Source organism: Salvelinus sp. IW2-2015, linkage group LG4q.1:29 (genome assembly GCF_002910315.2).
Source record: "Salvelinus sp. IW2-2015 linkage group LG4q.1:29, ASM291031v2, whole genome shotgun sequence".
NCBI classification, from domain to species: domain Eukaryota; kingdom Metazoa; phylum Chordata; class Actinopteri; order Salmoniformes; family Salmonidae; genus Salvelinus; species Salvelinus sp. IW2-2015.
The window spans coordinates 83,698,111-83,723,696 of record NC_036842.1 but is presented as its reverse complement, the minus strand read 5'-3'; the positions used below and the strand labels follow the sequence as shown (position 1 = coordinate 83,723,696).

At 41.5% G+C, this 25,586-nt stretch overlaps 1 protein-coding gene across 1 annotated transcript in view; it reads left to right on the top strand.

Moving 5' to 3' along the window:
- The first annotated feature begins 495 nt into the window (after nucleotides 1–495).
- Nucleotides 496–25,586, top strand: part of LOC111962665 (spondin-1-like) — a 93,692-nt gene continuing 68,601 nt past the window's right edge. Inside the window, exons 1-3 of the mRNA XM_023985921.1 lie at nucleotides 496–1,106; nucleotides 8,988–9,094; nucleotides 18,346–18,479. Coding sequence (XP_023841689.1) covers nucleotides 878–1,106; nucleotides 8,988–9,094; nucleotides 18,346–18,479 — 470 coding nt within the window. The 5' untranslated portion in view covers nucleotides 496–877. The remainder of the gene's footprint in view (nucleotides 1,107–8,987; nucleotides 9,095–18,345; nucleotides 18,480–25,586) is intronic.

Here is a 25,586-nt window from a genome sequence, read left to right as displayed (position 1 = left end):
AAGTGGCGACAGGGAGTAGGCATGCCGCTGGCTTGACACTGAAAATAATATTATTGCMTCCAATTGGCAGCTGTAGTGTCACAGGTCAGGAGAAGGACGGGTGGGCTGTGTGAGGAAAACGGCATGTGAGAACGACAGTCGCGGGCGTCCGGTGAATGCTGCCGATGGGCAAAAAAGCTATAGCACGGCACTCCACCACTCTGGAGGAACGCCGGTCACTCGAGTCCTCATTGCTAATCTGGAAGAAAACGTCACGCAAATAATTTTGCACTATATAAACGGTAAAATTGTATAATCGTCAAAAGTAAATAATTGAGCACACACCAAACATTTGCCTTGCCATTATCATTAATACAAGAAAAGGCGCATTATTGTTATGAGCGCCCTGCTATATTCTAATTGACTTGTGAGATCCACCGCTGTGTAAACATTGGCCAACAGCTTTCCTGCGTCTCACCAAGAATGTCAAACGCACCTCTCGGTCACAGGGGTGATTAGGAATGTCTGGGTTTTGTTTATACTCTGCTGCCTTCATCGCAACAATCTAGTTATTCCCTCGTTTTCGGGGACAGCTGTGCTGCTGCGCTTCGCTATTTCCCGGACCCTGAGAATTACTCCGTTAACTCAACACTCAAGCTACCTATCACCGCTTTCCTCTCAGATCAGTGTAACTATATGCTGAAGCAGTGCCATCGAACTTCGAAACCCGCTCTGTCTGGGATGGATTCACCGCGGTTTCTCACACCATTTATTACCAAGTGTCAGGGCTAATAGTTTGCAGGAATTCCGTAGTTGGGGACTGTGGGGAGAAAATATATCCTCTATTTTGTTTCCTTTGTAGAGGTGGAATAAAGAACTTCCCACCACACCATCAATAATGGGAATATATTTGCATTTGCTGCTTTTGCAGTATGTTGTCTCCAATTGTGTGTGCAATGCTCTCACGTTCGTCGAGGAACCAACAGATAAGCAAGCGAAGTCGGATGGATATTGCGGCAGGATTTTACGGGCACAGACACAGGGTACACGAAGAGATGGCTACAATGAGTTTCGGCTAAGAGTCGAGGGGGACCCAGAACATTACCAAACTGCAAGCACATACAGAGGTATACAACAATAAGAGCACATTTTACGTATTGTTACTTGCTTGGCTTTGCTTATATCCACCAAATTGGAGTGAATTTGAAAAGGACAACTCTCAGAAAGTATAGCCTACTTCAGTAGTCTAACACCCTAATAAGTCAAGTTTAGATTCCGTGCGCAAGTCACTTCCATTGCGTAATTGTGACAAATGTAGCCAACCATAGCCACTAATCACACCTCAATATGACAGCTGAAGACAAGTGCAATACTTGTATCAAAACAATTGCACCTGCACTGACCAAACATATTAGTGAAAGTAACACATATGATGCGTTTGTTATTGCAGCTAGGGCACTCAGGAAAGATGTCAATATGCCATGCACTCTTGGAAAAAWAGGTGCTATCTAGACCCTAAAAGGGTTCTTTGGCTGTCCCCAGAGAATACCCCTTTGAAGAACCTTTTTAGTTCAAAGTAGAACCTTTTTAGTTCCAGGTAGAACATTTTGGGGTTAGAATCATTTCCACAGAGGGTTCTACATGGAAACCAGAAGGGTTCTACCTGGAACCAAAGGGGTTCTACCTGGAACCAAAAGGGTTCTACCTGGAACCAAAAGGGTTCTACATCGAACCAAAAAGGGTGCTCCTATGGTTGCAACACGTTCTAAACCGATTTGGTGACAAACATTGTTTTCCTTGTTTCCATTCGTCCACATGGCTGCTGGCTGTGCTTTGCTTACACCGAAAATATCGTGAAGATTGCCCATTTATTTTATTTTTTGTAAGGACCCAAAAAAACTGAGGCAGTGGGAGAACCTTTTCAAGTAAGTAAATACATGTTTAAATGTTTTTTTTTTTTTTTACTATGTATTATTAGCTAGCTAGCTATGTGGCTACAGTTCGCTACTTTGTAGGCTAACTCAACTGAGCTGCTAGACAAATGGCTAACATTGCACACCGTTTAGCTAAGTGAATTAAATGGCACCAGCTAGCTAATTTCCCATTAGCTAGATATCTTGGTGTAATCATTCTAAATTAAAAACAGTCTCCAAATACATTTGTAGATAACAGCCATGGAAAAGGGTGAAATTGCAGCTCTATCTGTCAGTAAAGGGAGATTGTAGGCTACTGGACAGGGCAGATCATTTTGTGGGAGGACATTATGAAAATATTCTCCAGTTCCAGACCCAAGAGGGAAAAACCATAAGGCCAGAGATAATAGCATCATAATATTCAGTGCTGTCTAATTGTATTATAATGAAGTCTGTTTCTTTGTGACGTTTTCTGTCCTCAGATATCGAAAACTGTGAAAGCTTGTTTGCAGATTAAAAGAGGTCCCAATAAATGTCACATAAGACTAAGGGTATATCCTATATGCCATGGGTCATATGTGTAGGCCTACCTATGTTGCCAGATACATAATACAGTTAAATGCAGTTAAACATCACACACAATGTATAAACCTATTAGAATTTGAGCAGGCCAACCTTGCTGGAGGTCTGCTGGGTGTGCAGGGTTCTGTTTCAGCCCAGCAATAACACACTTCATTGAACTTATCAAATATAATGAGTTGATAATCAAGTGTGCTATTGTGGGGCTGGAATAGAAGTCTGCTCATCCAGTAGATCAGGGATCACTGGAGCAAGGTTGGTCACTGCTAGTATGGAGTTGTTTTTGTTCCCCTGAAATGATGCTTTAGTAATAATAGCGTACAATTATKTATTGTTGTTTAGACTAAGATGTCTAATCTTTACATACAGGTAATCTTATTTGTACATTTTGAAGTGATAAAGTGTTGATTCTTTGAAGTTACGTTTTTAAACTTGTTTTAATTGTTAAACTATTATTCAAAATGAACTAGTATCAATGTTGATTAATCATATCGCAATCCTGCAATAAAGAGGAGAAGGGATTCTGTGTCTGTGTTTCTGTGTATTCTCAAATGAACATTGCATTTTTGTCTAGTTGTAAGATCTCAAGTCGGTTTTATTTGATCGTCACTCTCTCAGTATATCAGCTATGTGAATAGATTTCGCAGCTTATCATATGGCATGCATTGCCAATGGAGTCATAGGCCTACAGTATTACTGCCCATAAGGCATTACTGGCCTTGCAACGTTGCTTGCAAAATGACTGCAGTTGTCCCCATAGATCAACAGTACATGGTTGCCGTTTACAGCCAAATATCAGTTCAGAAACGTCAAAATAAAAAATATTGACATGGCCAGCATTGTAGACCATTTCTGTAGCTTTAGCTCACCTCGAAATAACAGAGAAATGCTGTGAACGTTGCAGTGCATGTTTTGGTGATATTTTTAGTCCTCAGACACTGTTGCTCCTATGGCACTAATCTGGTGAGCATCTTTGTAGCTCTGCCCAAGCAAGGCATTTGATTGGTTTGATGTGTTCTGAGGTGTCACGTTCCACTCCTATTTAGTTGATTTCTGCCATGGAACTTTCCCAGGCTTCCCGTTAGCCTGTTTCGTGACGAGGCTAGGTATGCCAGACCCCAGCTCTAGACCAAACATTTTAAGTGGTCAAAAAAGTGGTCGAAAAAGTACTCAATTGTTATACTTGAGTAAAAGTAAAGATGTCTTAATAGAAAATGACTCGAGTAAAAGTGAAAGTCACCCAGTAAAATACTACTTGAGTGAAAGTCTAAAAGTATTTGGTTTTAAATATACTTAAGTGTTAAAAGTAAGTGGAATTGCAATTGTCTTGTTTTTTTTACATTTACAGATAGCCAGGGGTATACTCCAAAAATATAGTAAAGTACAGAAACACCAAAAAATACTTAAGTAGTAGACTACTTTAAAGTATTTTGACTGAAGTACTTTACACCACTGGTAAAAAAAACAACAGACAAAATAATTCCAATCCCGATTAAAATACAGCAGCTGTTTAGCGCGGGTGGCTTTAGGACCATTGCGGAGCATCCCTGGGTGCCCACCTGGGTGCCTTTTGTCTCATTTTAGAAAGCAAAGCGCAGACCGTGCCAGTTTGCTTTGATGGTCAGCGGTTTAGGCAGTGAGTGGATTGCTTTGAATTTGATGTAGGCATTTGAACTCGGCCTTGATTTTATTTTTATTTATTTATTATTTTACCGTTATTTTACCAGGTAAGTTGACTGAGAACACATTCTCATTTGCAGCAACAACCTGGGGAATAGTTACAGGGGAGAGGAGGGGATGAATGAGCCAATTGTAAACTGGGGATTATTAGGTGACCGTGATGGTTGAGGGCCAGATTGGAATTTAGCCAGGACACCGGGGTTAACACCCCTACTCTTACGATAAGTGCCATGGGATCTTTAATGACCTCAGAGAGTCAGGACACCCGTTAACGTCCCGATCCGAAAGACGGCACCCTACACAGAGCAGTGTCCCCAATCACTGCCCTGGGGCATTGGGATCTTTGTTTAGACCAGAGGAAAGAGTGCCTCCTACTGGCCCTCCAACACCACTTCCAGCAGCACCTGGTCTCCCATCCAGGGACTGACCAGGACCAACCCTGCTTAGCTTCAGAAGCAAGCCAGCAGTGGTATGCAGGGTGGTATTTCCTTTTTGTAATCTGATAACCAGGAGTTAATTGAATTGGGAAGTGGGGGAGCCTGCTTTTTTTGGTGACCATTCTAAACAAAAAGCTGTTTTATTGCTATTAAAATATAGGTTCTGATAGCTGTATGCCTAATTTAAATTTACATTCATTCGCCCAGTCGGCTAGCGCAATTTTCGTTTCATGTATTGGTATGAAAATAAACACAACTGAACAACTTGCTATTTATTTTTTTATTTCACCTTTATTTGACCAGGTAGGCCAGTTGAGAACAAGTTCTCATTTACAACTGTGACCTGGCCAAGATAAAGCAAAGCTGTCATGTTCCTGACCTGTTTTCCCTTGTTTTTGTATTTGTTTAGTATGGTCAGGGCGTGAGTTGGGATGGGCATTCTATGTTATGTGTTTCTATGTTGGGTTCATTTTCAATTAGCCTGATATGGTTCTCAATCAGGGGCAGGTGTTTTACGTTTCCTCTGATTGAGAACCATATTAAGGTAGGCTGTTCTCACTGTTTGTTTGTGGGTGATTGTTCCTGTGTTAGTGTTTATGCCACACGGGACTGTTTCGTTTGTGAGTTTGTTCCTGTTCTTCGTTGTCTGTAAGTTCTCATGTTCAGGTCTGTTTACGTCGTTTATTGTTTTGTAGTTTGTTAAGAGTTTTTTCGTGTTCGTCTTTCTTTAAATAAATCATTATGTCTTCATAACTCGCTGCATATTGGTCCGATCCTTGCTCCTCCTCAGACGAGGAGGAGAACGAACGTTACAAAAGCAGTGTGACAAAAACAACAACACAGAGTTACACATAAACAAACATAGTCAAAAACACAATAGAGAAATCTATGTACAGTGTGGGCAAATGTAGAAGATTAGGGAGGTAAGGCAATAAATAAGCCATAGAGGCGAAATAATTACAATTTAGCATTATCACTGGAGTGATAGATGTGCAGATGATGATGTGCAAGTAGAGATAATGGGGTGCAAAAGAGCAAAAAGATAAATAACAATATGGAGATGAGGTAGTTGGGTGTGCTATTTACAMATTGGCTGTGTACAGGTACAGTGATCGGTAAGCTGCTCTGAAAGCTGATGCTTAAAGTTAGAGAGGGAGATCTAAGTCTCCAGCTTCAGAGATTTTTGCAATTCGTTCCAGTCATTGGCAGCAGAGAACTGGAAGGAAAGGCGGCCAAAGGTAGTGTTGGCTTTGGGGATGACCAGTGAAATATACCTGCTGGAGCGTGTGATATGGGTGGGTGTTGCTATGGTGACCAGTGAGCTGAGATAAGGCGGGGATTTACCTAGCAAAGACTTATAGATGACCTGGAGCCAGTGGGTTAGGCGACGAATATGTAGCGAGGGCAAGCCAACGAGAGCATACAGGTCGCAGTGGTGGGTAGTATATGGGGCTTTGGTGACAAAACGGATGGCACTGTGATAGACTACATCCAGTTTGCTGAGTAGAGTGTTGGAGGATATTTTGTAAATGACATCGCCAAAGTCAAGGATCAGTAGGATAGTCAGTTTTACGAGGGTATGTTTGGCAGCATGAGTGAAGGAGGCTTTGTTGCGAAATAGGGAGCCGAATCTAGATTTATTTTTGGATTGGAGATGCTTAATGTGAGTCTGGAAGGAGAGTTTACAGTCTAAACAGACACCTAGGTATTTGTAGTTGTCCACATTTTCTAAGTCAGATTAATGATGCTCCTCGTTTGTTGATGCAATGTTTCAATGTTATCAGAGCCACTTTGTTGATACAATGCTTCAGTATTCGCAGAATGTTTCCCTTCCCTGGCGAATAATGCAGACAGGCAAATGCAAAAATTTGCTGGAAGCGCACGAGACAATGTTGGTGGGAAGCACATGAGACAATGATACTGTCATAGTAAACTGTAGGCGCCGTTCCACAAGGGTGACTTCATATAGTCTATAGAAGGGGATCGGCAACCTTTTTCACGTGGAGTGCCAATCTACAATTGATCCTACCATTTCTAAAGATCTGCATGCCAGTTATGATTTTCATATACGCATAACCGTGCCCAACAAATGTCAAACTGCACACAACCAACATAATTCTATAGCTGGCTGCTAGACAGGTGCTGTCTATTCAGCACCACGCAATGGCGCTCCACTATGCTTACCTGTACGGAGAAGCTGTCCATTCAGCAGTGCTGAATCACGGGCGGTGCCTTAGCTCCCTTTAAAAAGGTATGTGTAGGTTTTCCTTTTGTATTTTGTGATTTCGTCGTTCTTTAGTCGAGTTTGTTTGTCTTCATGCGTCCCTGTCGATTGTAGGCCTAAGTAAATCCGTTGATGTATGCATTTTATTTCAATGCATGTGTAGGATTTATCTGGAATAGTTTGCATTCACGATCAGCTGTTTTATGCTCTGGTTACTTTCACATTAATGTCGGCATTTGAAGTCGGCCTTGTTGTGACTTGATAGATGCATGTATGCGCTGTTCTACAAGTAAATTAGTCAATTTATGATATGGTTGAGTAGTGGTTGACATTGTACGCACGTTCCACAGACCTTTAAACTTAATAWTGTGGTGATAATCAATGGCTGGGGTCATTTTTTTTGCCCCCCCCCCCCCAAAAGAAAATTGCCCTTTGCTTAATACTGCATTAAAAATGTTTTTTCACATTTTACAAACATAATAGATGAAGTAATATAAATACAAATGTGTTTTAACATCCATACCCTAGCTGAACTGACACCCCTAGGGGGATGCACGGTAATAGGTGTTCATTGGCCTGTGGTAAGTGGCTCATTATCACATTATAATTCACTGTTGTGTGATTGTGAGCAGCATTATTTCCCTTGGAAAAAGAAACCAGGTGTGCTTTTGACTGAGCTATGCTGGTCAGTAGTGTGCAATTAGTAAATACAATTATATTATTACATTCTTCATGACTCTCTCATCAAAGTTTCCCATACAGGTGTCAGAATATCATATAACTGCTCCCAGTGACCCTACATTAATAATACTAATTATGTTCACTTAAAAATGAATTACATTATTATCTAACGATTGTGTAAATACATCTAACAATGTTTATATTTTATAATGTACCCGATACAGCCCAAGGAGGATGCATTGCGTGTTGTCAGTTTTCAGGAAAACCATAAGCTAATATTGTTAGTAAAGCTGACTTTTCAAAGATAAATCTTTTACCACCGCAACACACGTTACATTTGACCCTGTTGAGATCACTGGCTGGAAAACAGTCAAACAGCAGGCAACTAATGAACTGCTAGCAGCGCACCCCTTTATCCCACATTCTGTAGTAGGCTCCTCCAGCTGAGTTTGTTTCTCTCTCAACAGTGCCTGGGAGGCTCTGCTCTTGGGATGGGGCTACATTACATGATCTTTAATCTTTGATAGGATCTTCATTTGATCACTCGTTTGTTGCTGAGAATTTTCTTGCACCGCAGGAAATTCAGATGAGCTTCACGATTTACATAAATTCTCAGAATCGCCTAGAATGTCATTGTATGCTGTAGCGTTAAGATTTAAGGGGCTAACCTGAACCATGAAAAACATCCCCAGACCATTATGCCGCCTCCACCAAACTTTACAGTTGGCACTATGCATTGGGGCAGGGAGCGTTCTTCTGGCATTTATCTGTCGGACTGCCAAATGGTCTATGGGACTGCCAGATTGCCAGGATGCGTTTCCACTGCTCCAGAGTCCAATGGCGGTGAGCTTTACACCATTGAATCCTACACTTGGCATTGCGCATGGTGATCTTAGGCTTGTGTGTGGCTGCTCTGCCATGGAAACCCATTTCATGATGCTCCCGACGAACAGTTCTTGTGCTGACATTGCTTCCAGAGGCAGTTTCGAACTTGGTATTTGGTGTTGCAACTGAGGACAGACGATTTTTACAAGCTTCAGCACTAGGCGGTGCCGTTCTGTGAGCTTGTGTGGCCTACCACTTACAGTTGACCGGAGCAGCTCTAGCAGGGCAGACATTTGACAAACTGACTTGTTAGAAAGGTGGCATCCTATGACGAAGCCACGTTGAAAGTCACTGAGCTCTTCAGTAATGCCATTCTACTACCAATATTTGTCTATGGAGATTGCATGGCTGTCAGCAACGGGTGTGGCTGAAATAGCCGAATCTACTAATTTGAAGGGGTGTCCACATACTTTTGTATATATAGTGTATATTAACAGTATTGTACTTTTCATGTAGCCTAATTTTGGCCAGGTAATAGCCTAACGACAGATCAAGCAACATTAACATTCAAACCCTGTTGCAGCAGGATTATTTTGCTGTGACAATACTAGTCAAATTAAGATCTAACATCTGTATATTCCCTAAACTCCCCTCCTGTCTGGTTTCCAGTGACTCTGCACGCCTCCAGTCCCTCCTATTTCAGAGGCTTTACCCTTATCGCTCTGAAGGAGGGGAAGGAAGGAACCACAGATGACCACTACGCTGGCAAATTCCAGGTAATGTACTATGCATGTATATTGTGGCCATATTTCAGTAATTGTCTTCAAAATCACTTTCCTCAAGACTAAATGCGTATTCCCTACAGTCTCCATTAGAGCAGCTGAAAGTAAGGAAAGAGTTGTCTCCTTTGCTCAGCTCACGATAAAAATACACAACCTACTGAGTGAGAGTGCTCTACAGCAGTGAGAACAAACTTCCTTACCTGACAATTACCTGACAACATAAAAAGGAATTAACACTCCCACAACCTGCTCTGCTCAGCCCACACTCCGCGCTCTGCATCCTTCGATTCCCAGTGTGTAACCGTTTTCTAGTCTCAAGATTCTAATCCTGTTTTCATTTGGCCTCTTCAAATGACCATTGTGTCACCCATAATAGATAATCAAACACATTCAATATGCATTATGGTTCTGTTGTTTAGAACATGGTTATATTACAATGTCATTACTACTGGAGGTCTTTGTATTGTAAAGAGGGACTGATTGTCATCACTTAATTGGACAAATAATTGACAAATGATTCAATGAGATCAGAATGATACAGCTGAATTAAGAGAAAGAGAAAGAGACGGAGATATCGGGGACGTAGGTCTGGGTGCCTTGTAAGGATCCGACGGCGAGTGGGTAATCTGCCTTTACCATCAGTCCTATTAGCCATCGTACAATCATTGGATAACAAAATAGATGAACTACGATGACATACAGTTGAAGTCGGAAGTTTACATACACTTAGGTTGGAGTCATTAAAACTCGTTTTTCAACCACTCCACAAATTTCTTGTTAACTAACTATAGTTTTGGCAAGTCGGTTGGGACATCTACTTTGTGCATGACACAAGTCATTTTTCCAACAATTGTTTACAGACAGATTATTGCACTTATAATTCACTGTATCACAATTCCAGTGGGTCAGAAGTTTATGTGCCTTTAAACAGTTTGGAAAAATTCAGAAAATTATGTCATGCCTTTAGAAGCATCTGATAGGCTAATTGACATTTGAGTCAWTTYGAGGTGMACCTGTGGATGTATTTCAAGGCCTACCTTCAAACTCAGTGCCTCTTTGCTTGACATCATGGGAAATTCTAAAGAAATCAGTCAAGCCAAAACAATTGTAGACCTCCACAAGTCTGGTTCATCCTTGGGAGCAATTTCCAAACGCCTGAAGGCACCACACAAGTATAAAAACCATGGGACCACGCAGCCGTCATACCGCTCAGGAAGGAGACGCGTTCTGTCTCCTAGAGATGAACGTACTTTGGTGCAAAAAGTGCAAATCAATCCCAGAACAACAGCAAAGGATCTTGTGAAGATGCTGGAGGAAAGAGGTACAAAAGTATCTATATCCACAGTAAAACGAGTCCTATATCGACATAACCTGAAAGGGTGCTCAGCAAGGAAGAAGCCACTGTTCCAAAACCGCCATAGAAAAGCCAGACTACGGTTTGCAACTGCACATGGGGACAAAGATCGTACTTTTTTGAGAAATGTRCTCTGGTCTGATGAAACAAAAATAGAACTGTTTGGCCATGATGACCATCGTTATGTTTGGAGGAAAAAGGGGGAGGCTTGCAAGCCAAAGAACACCATCCCAACCGTGAAGCACGGGGGTGGCAGCATTGTGTTGTGGGTGTGCTTTGCTGCAGGAGGGACTGGTGCACTTCACAAAATGGATGGCATCATGAGGATGAAAAATTATGTGGATATATTGAAGCAACATCAAAAGACATTGGTCAGGAAGTTAAAGCTTGGTCGCAAATGGGACTTCCAAATGGACAATGACCCCAAGCATACTTCCAAAGTTGTGGCAAAATGGCTTATGGACAACAAAGTCAAGGTATTGGAGTGGCCATCACAAGCCCTGACCTCAATCCTATAGAAAATGTGTGGACAGAACTGAAAATGCATGTGCGTGGAAGGAGGCTTACAAACCTGACTCAGTTACACCAGCTCTGTCAGGAGGAATGGGCCAAAATTCACCCAACTTATTGTGGGAAGCTTGTGGAAGGCTACCTGAAAAGTTTGACCCAAGTTAACTTCTTTGGGGGGCAGTATTTTCACGTCCGGATGAAACTTTGACCCTGTCAGGTGTTAGTTGTGCAGAGGTGAGAACGGAGTCAGGCGCAGGACACAGAACTGAGTAAAATAACGAACTTTACTCAGGAAAATAATCAGGAAAAATAAATCCACGCAGGGATCACAAACCCTAACACAAAAGACTAACACAAACCAGGAACACTCACGCACAAAACATAATGGGAACCAGAGGGTAAATAGGGAAATAATAATAACTTAATGGGAACCAGGTGTGTACACTCAAGACATAACAAATGGAAAACAGAAACATGGATCGGTGGAAGCTAGAAAGCCGGTGACGACGAGCGCCGAACGCCGCCCGAACAAGGAGAGGCACCAACTTCGGCGGAAGTCGTGACAGACCCAAGTTAAACAATTTAAAGGTAATGCTACCAAATACTAATTGAGTTTATGTAAACTTCTGACCCACTGGGAATGTGATGAAAGAAATAAAAGCTGAAATAAATCATTTTCTCTACTATTATTCTGACATTTCACATTCTTAAAATAAAGTGGTGATCCTAACTGACCTAAGACAGGGAATTTTTACTGGGATTAAGTGTTTGAAATTGTGAAAAACTGAATATTTGGCTAAGGTGTATGTAAACTTCCGACTTCAACTGTATATTCTTCGTAGCTGTCTATTTACCACCACAAACTGATGCTGCCACTAATACCGCACTCAATGAGCTGTATACGGCCATAAGCAAACAGGAAAACGCTCATCCAGAGGCGATGCTCCTAGTGGCCGGGGACTTTAATGTAGGGAAACTTGAATCCATTTGACCTCATTTCTACCAGCATGTTAAATGTGCAACCAGAGGGCAAAAAAACTCTAGATTACCTTTACTCCACACACAGCGACATGAACAAAGCTCTCCCTCGTCCTCCATTTGGCAAATCAGACCACAATTCTGTCCTCCTGATTCCTGCATACAAGCAAAACCTGAGGCAGAAAGCACCAATGACTTGTTCAATAAAGAAGTGGTCAGATTACGAATATGCTAAGCTACAGGACTGTTTTGCTAACGCAGACTGGAATATGTTCCGGGATTCTTCCGATGGCCTTGAGGAGTACACCACATCAGTTATTGGCTTCATCAATAAGTGCATCAATGACGTCGTCCCCACAGTGACTGTATGTACATACCCCATCCAGAAGCCATGGATTACAGGCAACATCCGCACTGAGCTGAAGGGTAGAGCTGCCCTTTTTAAAGGAGCGGGACTCTAACCCGGAAGCTTATAAGAAATCCCACTATGTCCTCCGACGAACCATCAAACAGGCAAATGTCGAAACAACACTAAGATTGAATAATACTACATCGGCTTCGACACTTGTCGGATGTGGCAGGGCTGGCAAACTATTACAGACTACAAAGGCAAGCACACCCGCGAGCTGCCCAGTGACACGAGCCTACCAGAAAAGCTAAATTACTTCTATGCTCATTTCGAGGCAAGCAACACTGAAGCGAGCATGAGAGCACCAGACTGTGTGATCATGCTCTCCGTAGCCGACTTGAGTAAGACCTTTAAGCAGGTCAACATTCACAAGGCCGCAGGGCCAGACGGATTACCAGGATGTGTTCTCCGAGCATGTGCTGACCAACTGGTAAGTTTTTTCACTGACATTTTCAACCTGTCCCTGACTGAGTCAGTAATACCAACATGTTTCAAGCAGACCACCATAGTCCCTGTGCCCAAGAACACTAAGGTAACCTGCCTACATGACTATTGACCCGTAGCACTCACGTCTGTAGCTATGAAGTGCTTTGAAAGTATGGTCATGGCTCACATCAACACCATTATCACACTGCCAATTCCCACCTGGACAAAAGGAACACCTATGTGAGAATGCTATTCATTGACTACAGCTCAGCGTTCAACACCATAGTGCCCTCAAAGCTCATCACTATGCTAAGGACCCTGGGACTAAACATCTCCCTCTGCAACTGACGGGGCGCCCCCAGGTGGTAAGGGTAGGTATGGGTCCTCAGATCCTCAAAAAGTTATACAGCCGCACCCTCAAGAGCATCCTGACTGGTTGCATCACTGCCTGGTATGGCAACTGCTCGGCCTCCGGCCGCAAGGCACTACAGAGGGTAGTGTGAATGGCCCAGTACATCACAGGGACCAAGCTTCCTGCCATCTAGGACCTCTATACCAGGCGGTGTCAAAGGAAGGCCCTAAAAATTGTCAAAGACTATAGCCACCCTAGTCATAGACTATTCTTTCTGCTACCACACTGCAAGCGGAGCACCAAGTCTAGGTCCAAAAGGCTTCTTAACAGCTTCTACCCCCAAGCCATAAGACTCCTGAACAACTAATCAAATGGCTACCCAGACTATTTGCATTGCCCCCCCCCACCCCTCTTTTACACTGCTGCTATTCTCTGTTTATTATCTATGCATAGTCACTTTAACTCTACCTACATGTACATATTATCTCAATTATCTGGACTAACCGGTGCCSCCGCACATTGACTGTGTACCAGTTCCCCGTGTATATAGCCTCGCTACTGTTATTTGACTGCTGCTCTTTAATTATTATAATAATTTTTTGGTTGTTTTTTACTTATCTATTTTTTACTTAACACGCATTTTTCTTAAAATTGTATTGTTGGTTAAGGGCTTGTAAGTAAGCATTTCACTGTAAGGTCTACACCTGTTGTAATCGGCGCATGTGACAAATACAATTTTATTTTATTTGACTAAGCCCAAACCATATGGAATGGCGTATCGCTGCAGAATGCTGTGGTATCCGTGCTGGTTAAGTGTGCCTTGATTTCTAAATAAATCACTGACAGTGTCACCAGCAAAGCACCCCCACACCATAACACCTCCTCCTCCATGCTTTACGGTGGGAAATACACATGCGGAGATAATCCGTTCACCTACACAGCGTCTCACAAAGACATGGTGGTTAGAACCAAAAATCTCACATTTGGACTCCAGACCAAAGGACAGATTTCCACTGGTCTAATGTCCATTGCTCGTGTTTCTTGGCCCAAGCAAGTCTCTTCTTATTATTGGTGTCCTTTAGTAGTGGTTTCCTTTCAGCAATTTGACCATGAAGGCCTGATTCACACAGTTTCCTCTGAACAGTTGATGTTGAGATGTGTCTGTTACTTGAACTTTGTGAAGCATTTATTTYGGCTGCAATGTCTGAGGCTGGTAACTCTAATGAACTTATCCTCTGCAGCAGAGGTAACTCTGGGTCTTCCATTCCTGTGGCGGTCCTCATGAGGGCCAGTTTCATCATAGCGCTTGATGCTTGAAGAAACTTTCAAAGTTCTTGAAATTTTCCATATTGACTGACCTTCATGTCTTAAAGTAATGATGGACGTTTCTTATTGCTTATTTGAGCTGTTCTTGACATAATATGGACTTGGTCTTTTACCAAATAGGGCTATCTTCTGTATACCCCCCACCTTGTCACAACACAACTGATTGACTCAAACGCATTAAGAAGGAAAGAAATTCCACAAATTAACTTTTAACAAGGCACACCTGTTAATTGAAATGCATTCCACCTCATGAAGCTGGTTGAGAGAATGGCAAGAGTGTGCAAAGCTGTCATCAAGGCAAACGGTGGCTATTTGAAGAATCTCAAATTGAACGTATATTTTGATTTGTTTAACACTTTTCTTTATTACTACATGATTCCATATGTGTTATTTCATAGTTTTGCTGTCTTCACTATTATTCTACAATGTAGAAAATAGTAAAAATAAAGAAAAACCCTTGAATGAGTAGATGTTCTAAAACTTTTGACCTGTGGTGTATGTGCTGATAAAGTTTGCATAATACTTTTCCAAATGAAGTGATAGTGAAATTTGAAGAAAAGGTTTACTATAAAAATTAAGCATGGTCAATGCACAATATCCTCCAGCAAATAATCCTTGTTGTTGGCTACTCTCCTGGAATGTGTCTGGCGTCCATTTCTAAACATAAAAATGTACAACCTCCAGGAGTCATACTGCTTTTATGTTTAGAACACATTTTCTTTCTCCTCACACGTTACCCTGAGACCCCCATTTGTGCCTTAGGCCTCAGAAAAACCCCCACAGATGTTCTAACTCTCCTCATTCTTATTTATTTAGGCCAGAGACATGCTATTACCCAGGGAAGCAAACACGTTTTTTTTGGAGAGACAAGATGAGCCCAGATTAGATAGGATCTTGTGTTTACAGAGATTAAAAGCATCACTTTGTTTCTGGTTTGCCATGGATAGACAGACAAGCTGACTCAGTTAGATGTCTTCTCATTAGGTCGACGGCTGCAAGTACATTAAACACAGCAGGGCAAATACAAATTAGTGGTGGATGATCTACAGAGGCCGACTCCTTAGAGAAGGGCTATTACATCACAGCAGGATATGACATGGTGAGGGGAGGTAGTCAACAGGTCAGGGGAAATATATGGAAACTTTGACCAATTTTCAGTGACGTCATGACAGTGGCTTCAGCTTTAAGTCTGTTCTTGCTGTGTTGATTCTGATGTATGGAAAGACAATTTGCACCACTCATTTTCTCACATTTAAGAAGCAGAACTTAACTTCACACCTTTTAAAAGGCAAAACATCTGGCCTGGTTTCTTTACAGTGTCGTAATGTTAGTTCTTCACTCATTTTACGGCAGCTGCTCTTAAGAGTGTCTTTTCTATCCAAGTGATAGACATGTCTCCTGTGTAAAAGCTTTTCTCACTAACCCAGACTGCGCCAAAAGCTTCCAGGGATTGGAACAGGAGGAGTGTTTTCCATTACTTCCTCTGGGATCTCAGCCCCTGTATACTGTATATAAAGAGCACCGTTCATCATTGGCGTTTTTGTTTGGGCCAGAGATTGCCCGCGACAGTTATTTAGTAGCATCCTTGAGCTAGCTCTCCAGGCTGAAGCTCGCTGCAGCATTACAGACTTAAGGAAATGCCTAGGAAGCCTTGGACCTTTACTATAAATACTGTCAAGCCAAGAATGACCAAGTGATGTATGAAGAAGAAACATGGCAGTGGCTGTTACAAATAGCTTGTTAAATAAGACTAATGAACTATAGAAATTAATTATAGTTCATTGAGTTTTTAAAATGTAAAGCCAATCTGTTAATGCAGTATATATTAATATAGACAGTATAAATCCATATATTGATACTCTGAGGAAGAATAGCATACTCTTAGGATAACAGGATAACCTTATTAGATCCAGGGAGAACCCTTTTAGGTTCCACGTAGAACCCTTTTAGGTTCCACGTAGAACCCTCTGTGGAAAGGGTCCTACATGGAACCCAAAAGGATTCTACCTGGAACCAAAAAGGGTTCTTCAAAGGGTTCTCCTATGGGGACAGCCGAATAACAATTTTAGGTTCTAGACAGAAACAAAAGGTGCTAAGAGTGCAGATAATTTCACTGTTTGAAAAATATATCCCATAATAAGATTTGATATCAGAGATTTATATGGGTTTCTGTAGTAATAGAATTGTTTGATTGGTAGGAGGCTCAAGGCAAATGTTAGTGCTCTTGAGTCCGGAGATTTCCATTGAGATGGGAAGAAACCTGTTACTGTTAAATCATATGTTGATGTGACATTTGCATCGTGTCAGAAAGTTACATCCGCCCGAGTCTCTTGCCAAACTATCATCTATTCCATGTCTTGATTTTCCAAGGGGGCTTCAAACTTCTACTCAGGCCAAAATAAATACTGTCCATCTGTGTCTCCTTGAAAATACACATTTACTTTAGCAGGCACTGCAAAGCATCTGTGTTTGCTGTGTCACCAGGGAGAGAATGACTATGAAAACAGAAGTATTCAGCTGCTCCTCCAGACCCAGACCCTGCCTCCCTAGGCAGCCCCAGAGGAGCTCTGAGGAGAGCTGGGCCACTGAGCCAAGCCAAGCCAAGCCAGGAGCCACAATTAAAACAAACACTCCACTTTCCCAGCTCCTCTCCTCCTGACGGCTCTGCTGCTTGGCTGCAGTTCAACCCCGATCTGACAGCCACTTAGATTCCGTTTTGAGAGGAAACTACAGTGCTGGCCTCCCAGGGGGGGATAGTGGGTTTACAAGACAATGGACCCCCCTTCCCTCCCTCCCTCCCTCCCTCCCTCCCTAGAAGCTAGAGACGGAGGCCAGTTACAGTGAGGGAAGACATGGCTCACCAGGGTGCCTTAGACAATCATCAGCATCAATGAAGAGTCTTTTATTTTTCTAAAAGACCTCTATAGAAAATTCTTCCTCTTACTCTCTCTCATGTGTGAAGCATCTGGCTGTTAGGTCAATGTTATGGTGGAGTCAGAGCAGCTGGCGAACATTCAAGGGGGCCAGAGGTCATCTCTGTGTGAGGCTGCTGCTCATCATGCCAGGTTTTCATTCCTCTCTCACAGCCATGACATAGAGGGGGACTGGGCTGGACACACCATGGACTCACAACACTGTTATTACACTGTCTCATTGCACAACTTGGAGTATTATTTTATTACTGTCCCACTTTATTGCGCCAAGGATAGGTGAAGGAACGTTATGCACTGTACAGTCAACTTTCAATCAACCAGTCACATTTGTAAAGAGCTGAGGTGAAACAGAACTACAATGTCATATTTTTAACTTAAGACATCTGTGAGTTTCTATCCGTTTTGAGAGGATTACGTTCACATAAACTAGACAGAACTGTCTGTAATACTACGTGTAATGTCAGTGTTGGCTTCTGAAAAGGACTCCATTTGAAAACATTCAGCCACGTGTGACGTTGAAATACACTATTGATCCTGGTATTGGGAAGTACTAGTGGAGTGTGTCGCAGCAAAGAGGTGATTACAAAACACATATTACAGCCAGTCTCAGACACGAAACCATCGGTTTATTACAGGAGCCCTGAATTACAGCACCAATTAAATGCAACCAAACATGCATAGCAGAACATATTGATCAACAAGGAAAATGAAACATAAGTCTCAGGCCAGAGTTGTGATAATTAAAAGTTGAAACTTTTTTGGCAAGCACCACGGTTGAAAGTTAGTAATTTCTCAAAATGATTTTTTAACTATAAAAATAACAAAAAGTTAATTGACTCAATTCATTTCTTGCAGCTATAACTTTTTTGTTTTGCAAAAAACTGAATTGTTTTTGCCAAAAAGTGAGGTTGGTGAGAAATTGTGCAGTTGTGACTGACTGGTTTCCTGTGTTCCTAGATCATAGATGAGGAAGATACCCAGTTCATGACCAACTGTCCCCCGGCTGTGACGGAGAGCACCCCCCGCAGGAGGACCAGGATACAAGTGTTCTGGACAGCACCCCCTTCTGGCAGTGGCTGTGTCATCCTCAAGTGGGTACCTTTAATACTGCTACTACACTACTGCTACTACTACCACTACTAGAGCTACGGAAATATGTTTTGGGTTGGGGGGGGGGGGGGGGGGGGGGGGGGGGGTGCTGAGGAGTATGTTTCTCCACTCATACAGGAGTTATAAAGCCCTACTTCATACAGGAGTAATAAAGCCCTAATTCACACAGGAGTAATAAAGCCCTACATTCATACAGGAGTAATACAGACCAATTCACACAGGAGTAATGAAATCCCTAGTTTATACCAGGAGTAATAAAGCCCTAGTTCATACAGGAATAATAAGCCCTAGCTTCATACAGGAGTAATACAAGCCCAGATTCATACAGGAGTAGTAAAGCCCTAGTTCATACAGGAGTAACTAAAGCCCTAGTTCTACCAGGTAATAAAGCCCTAATCACACAGGAGATAAAGCCCTAGTTCATACAGGAGTAATAAAGCCCTAGTCATTACAGGAGTAATACAGCCCTAGTTCATACAGGAGTAATAAAGCCCTAGTTCATACAGGATAGTAAAGCCCTAGTTCATACAGGAGTGATAATAAGCCCTAGTTCATACAGGAGTAGATAAAGCCCTAGTTCATACAGGAGTAATACAGCCCTAGTCATACAGGAGTAAATAAAGCCCTAGTTCATACAGGAGTATTAAAGCCCTAGTTCATACAGGAGTAATAAAGCCCGCGCTCATACAGGAGTAATAAGCCCTAGTTCATACAGGAGTAATAAAGCCCTAGTTTCATACAGCAGTAGTAAAGCCCTAGTTCATACAGAGTAGTAAAGCCCTAGTCTCATACCAGGAGTAATAAGCCCTAGTTCATCACAGGAGTAATAAAGCCCTAGTTCATACAGGAGTAGTAAAGCCCTAGCTTCATCAGAGGAGTAATAAAGCCCTAGTTCATTACAGGTAATAACAGCCCTAGTTCATAGCAGCAGTAATAAAGCCCAGTTCATACAGGAGTAATAAAGCCCTAGTTCATACGAGGATAATAACCCTAGTTCATAGAGAGTAATAAAGCCCTAGTTCATTAAGGAGTAATAAAGCCCTAGTTCACTAGAGGAGTAATAAACCCTGTTCATAGAGAGTAATAAAGCCCTAGTTCATAGAGGATCATAAAGCCCTAGTTCATAGAGGAGTAATAAAGCCCTAGTTCATAGAGGAGTAATAAAGCCCTAGTTCATTAGCAGGATAATAAAGCCTAGTTCATAGAGGAGTAATTAAAGCCCTAGTTCATTAGAGATAATAAAGCCCTAGTTCATACGAGGAGTAATAAAAGCCCTAGTTCATACAGGAGTAATAAAGCCCTAGTTCATACAGGATTAATAAAGCCTAGTCATAGAGCAGTAATAGCCCTAGTTCCATTACAGGAGTAATAAACCCTAGTTCATACAGGAGTAATAAAGCCCTAGTTCATACATGTCACGATCGTCGTAACGTGAAGAGAAGAGGACCAAGGCGCAGCGTGAAATGAATACATCTTCTTTATTATCAAGAAGACGAAAACGAAACGAACACTATACAAACTAATCAAAACGAATAAACCGCGAACGTGAAGCTATACAAACTAAGTGCTAACATGCACATAACATAGACAATCACCCACAAACTACCTAATGACTATGGTTGCCTAAATGGCTCCCAATCAGAGACAACGATAGACAGCTGTCTCTAATTGAGAACAATCTAGGCAACCATAACATACATACACCTAGACTAAACACTGCCCCATAAACATACAAAAAACCCTAGACAATACAAAACACATACTTCCCCCATTCACACCCTGACCTAAACTAAAATAATAAAGAAAACAAAGATAAACTAAGGCCAGGCTTGACACATACAGGAGGTAAAGCCCTAGTTTCATACAGGAGTAAGTAAGCCCTAGTTCATAGGAGTAAGTAAAGCCTAGTTCATAGAGGAGTAATTAACAGCCGAGGTTCATAGAGGAGTAATAAAGCCCTAGTTCATTAGACAGGTAGTAATAAAACCCTAGATTCATGGAGTAAATAAAGCCCTAGTTCATACAGTAAGTAATAAGCCTATTCATACAGGAGTAATAAAGCCCTATTCATACAGAGTAATAAAGCCCTAATTATACAATATACAGCACGAGTAATAAAGCCCTAATTCATACAGGAGTAATAAAGCCCCTAATAATTCATACAGGAGTAATAAAGCCCTAATTCATACAGGAGTAATAAAGCCCTAATTCATAGAGGAGTAAATGCCCTAATTCATACAGGAGATAAAGCCCTTATTCATTTAACGGAGTAATAAAGCCCTATTCATACAGGATAGTAAAACCCTGGTTATACAGGATAATAAAGCCTGTTCATACAGAGAGATAACCCTGGTTCATACAGGAGTAAGTAAAACCCTGGTTCATACAGGAGTAATAAAGCCTAGTCATAGAGGAGTAATAAAAGCCCTAGTTCATACGGAGGAGAATAAAAGCCCTCGCTCACACAGGAGTAAATTAAAGCCCTGTTCATACAGGAGATATTAAAGCCCTATTCATAGAGGAGTTAATAAAGCCCTAATCATACAGGAGTAATAAAGCCCTAATTTCATACAGGAGTAATAAACCCTAATTCATTACAGGAGTAATAAACCCTGGTTCATACAGGAGTAGTAAAGCACCTGGTCAACAGGCAGTAATAAGAAAGCCCTAGTTCATTACAGGACGTAATAAAGCCCTAGTTCATACAGGAATTACATAAAGCCCTAATTCATGAGAATAATAAAGCCCTAGTTCATACAGGAGTAATAATAAGCCCTAGTTTCATACAGGAGTAATAAAGCCCAGTTCTCTAGCAGAGTAAATAAAGCCTAAGTTCATACAGAGTATAAACCTATTACATGCGGAGTAAAAAGCCCTGAGTTCATAAGGAGTAATAACAGCCCTAGTTCATACAGGAGTAATAAAGCCCTAATTCATAGAGGAGTAATAAAGCCTAGTTCATACAGAGTAATAAAGCCTAATTATAGAGGAGTAATAAAAGCCCAGTTCATACAGGAAGTAGTAAAACCTCGTCACACAGGGCAGTCTAAAGCCTAGTTCATACAGGATAATAAAGCCCGAGTCATACACGGCAGATAATAAAGCCTAGTTCATACAGGAGGTAATAAAGCCCTAGCTTCATAACAGGGAGTAATAAAGCCCTAATTCATACAGAGTAATAAAAGCCCTAATTCATACAGAGTAATAAACCTAGTTATACAGGATATAAAGCCCTAGTTCATACAGGAAGTAATAAAAGCCCTAATCATAAAGTACAGGAGTAATAAAGCCCTAGTCATACAGGAGTAATAAAACCCTCCAGCTTCACACAGGAGTAATAAAGCCCTAGTTCATACAGGATAATAGAGCCTATCATACAGGAGTAAAAAAGCCCTAGTTCATACAGGAGATATAAAGCCCTAGCATACGAGTAATAAGCCCTATTCATACAGGAGTAATAAAGCCCTAATTCATACAGGAGTAATAAAGCCCTAGTTCATACAGGAGTAATAAAGCCCTAGTTCATACAGGAGTAATAAGCCCTAGTTCTACAGGAGTAATAAAGCCCTAATTCATACAGGAGTAATATAATCTTGTATTAATCTTTAATATAATAAATTTGTATTATTACTTTTTTATGTCTGTTTATCAAAGGATGTTGCACATGTCATAACCCAACTGTTACTTAACTGTTAATGCGAAATAATTCAATACATCTGTTTCGGTAGATACCATTTCTCATATATTGTTACACAGTGTCGGTTAGAATACCATTTCTCATTATTGATACAGGTCGGTTAGGAATACCATTTCTCATTATTGATAAGGGGTTAGAATACCATGCATTAGATACAGCTAGAATACCATTTCTCATTATTGATACAGGTGCTTAGGAATACCATTCTCATTATGATACAGGTGCGGTTGAATACCATTTTCATATGATACGTTAGGAATACCATTTCTCATTATTTGATACAGTGCGGTAGCAATACCATTTCTCATTATTGATACAGGTGCGGTTAGGAATACCATTTCTCATTATTGATACAGGTGCGGTTAGGAATACCATTTCTCATTATTGATACAGGTGCAGTTAAATGTATTAGCACCCTTGCACTATTCACTATTTCTTCTAAAATAAGCTGAAATGTAAAAAACATTTGGTGTTCACGTGGTAATTTTGTTTGATTCACAACCGCACTGGACCAAGAAGAAAAAATGCGGCTGTTCTAGGCACCATGTCTTTGCAGTTGACTACCTATGGGTAGCCAGAGAGCACGGTCATGCTGATTAGTGGTCTGAAGAAGCAGGTGTGACTACAGACAATAGCGTTATAATGTCCCAGATCAACGCCCCTCCCTCCATGGTTATAGTACTGAATTAGTCTTACGTGATAACATTGGGAGTAAAGTTTTCATGGAGAATTTATAACCTTTTATATAAAGTCTCACGACACAAAAAGTGTCAGGATTGTAAATAACATCGTGTTTCTTACTCCTGGCCAGAAACACTGATAGTCACCGATCAAGTTGAGTAGTCTTGCTATGTTAGAACGACGTGTGGGTTCAACTCGTCCCAAAGGAGCCCTGATGTGCCTCGGTAATTCCGTGACAGTCATGAAGCGTGAGCCAAATTCATTCCAAAAGCTGCTCTTTGACAGGAATTGTAGTACTTCCAGAAGTGTTGGAATGAAACAACATTGACAAACATTAACACACACAGATAGACACTAACAATTGTTCGTTGTTGTGACAAAATCCATGTACAATGTGTGGTCGACACACATAACATACTGTGAATGTGCGCCAGTGCCTGTACAAAGCTGCATGATTAGCAGAAACGGAGAAGAGGCAGCCTGGCCCTAATAATTCTCAAAATGGGTTGAAATTTGGGTGTTAAATAACTATTACAATGGCATATTGCTTGGTCACCTGAAAGCCATTTCTTATGTTAAGAATTGTGAAATGGAGGTTAGATCAAATTTGGCCATGAATATTGAACAATTAAAGGTAGACTCAGCGAAATGACGTTGCCACGAGCAGCACCTTAGATAGTGAGATGAGGGAGATGCAGTGAGATGACTTCGCTCACACACAGTCACGCACAGTGTCGACGCATGTGAATGGGTTAGCTTCACTCTGTTACAACTTTGTAACCAGGGCACCAAAACTGCGGAGAAGTTGAGCCTTGCACTTTAATGCTCTTAGTTTTTGTGGAAATTGACCCACTATACTGTTCACTTTCTGCATCTACTTCATATCGCTGAGTCTACCTTTAAGCTCTGCTATATACAGAGCCTTCGGAAAGTTTTCAGACCCCTTGACTTTTTCCACATTTTGTTAGGTTACAGGGTTATTCTAATATTTATTAAAATAGTTTTTTTCCCTCATCAATCTACACACAATACCCCATAATGACAAAGCAAAAACAGTTTTTTAGGAATTTTTGCACATTTATTAAGAATAAAAAACAGAAAAATAACATTTACATAAGTATTCAGACCATTTACTCAGTACTTTGTTAAAGCACCTTTGGCAATGATTACAGCCTCGKGTCTTCTTGGGTATGACACTAGAAGCTTGGCACACCTGTATTTGGGGAGTTTCACCCATTCTTCCCTGCAGATTCTCTCAAACTCTGTCAGGTTGGATGGGGAGCGTTGCTGTACAGCTATTTTCAGGTCTCCAGAGCTGTTCGATCGGGTTAAAGTTTGGACTCTGGCTGGGCCACTCAAGGACATTCAGAGACTTGTCCCGAGGCCACTCCTGTGTTGTCTTGGCTGTGTGCTTAGGGTGGTTGTCCTATTGGAAGGTGAACCTTCGCCCCAGTCTGAGGTCCTGAGCCCTCTGGAGCAGGTTCATCAAGGATCTCTCTCCGTACTTTGCTACGTTCCTCTTTCCCTCGATTCTGACTAGTCTCCCAATCATTGTTGCCGAAAAACATCCCTACAGCATGACGCTGCCACCCCCATGCTTCACCGTAGGGATGGTGCCAGGTGTCCTCCAGATGTGACGCTTGGCATTTAGGCCAAAGAGTTTAGTCTTGATTTCATCAGACCAGAGAATCTTGTTTCTCATGATCTGAGAGTCTTTAGGTGCCTTTTGACAAACTCCAAGCGGGCTGTCACGTGCCTTTTACTGAGGAGTGGTTTTTGTCTGGCCACTCTACCAGAAAGGCCTGATTGGTGGAGTGCTGCAGAGATGGTTGTCCTTCTGGAAGGTTCTCTCATCTCCACAGAGGAACACTAGACGTCTGTCAGAGTGACCATCAGGTTCTTGGTCACCTCCCTGACCAAGGCCCTTCTCCCCCGATTGCTCAGTTTGGCCGGGCGGACAGCTCTAGGAAGAGTCTTGGTGGTTCCAAACTTCTTCTGTGATGTTGGGGACCTTCAATGCTGCAGAAATGTTTTGGTACCCTTCCCAATAGACAGAATCCTGTCACAGAGCTCTACGGGCAATTCCTTCAACCTAATGGAATAGTTTTTGCTCTGATATACACTGTCAGCTGTGGGACCTTATATAGACAGGTATGTGGCTTTCCAAATCATGTCCAATCAATTGAATTTACCACAGGTGACTCCAATCAAGTTGTAGAAACTTCTCAAGGATGATCAATGGAAACAGGATGCACCTGATCTCAATTTTGAGTCTCATATCAAAGGGTCTGAATACTTATCTAAATAAGGTATTTCAGTTTTTTTATTTTAATACGTTTGCAAAAATGTCCAAAAACCTGTTTTCACTTTGTCATTATGGGTTATTGTGTGTAGATTGGATTTTTTTATATTTAATATATTTTTGAATAATTCTGTAACGTAGCAACATGTGGAAAAAGTCAAGGGGTCTGAATACTTTCCGAAGGCACTATAGATATTTAAGAGATCCTTTTCCCTAACACATCCTGTCTCTCGTTCCTCTGGCCTGGATTTACACAGAAAATAGTGCTGCGCTTCACTGACTTAGTGCTGGATGTAACTCACTCCTACACTGACTTAGTGCTGGATGTAACTCACTCCTTCACTGACTTAGTGCTGGATGTAACTCACTCACTCCTCACTGACTTAGCTGCTGATTAACTACTCCTTC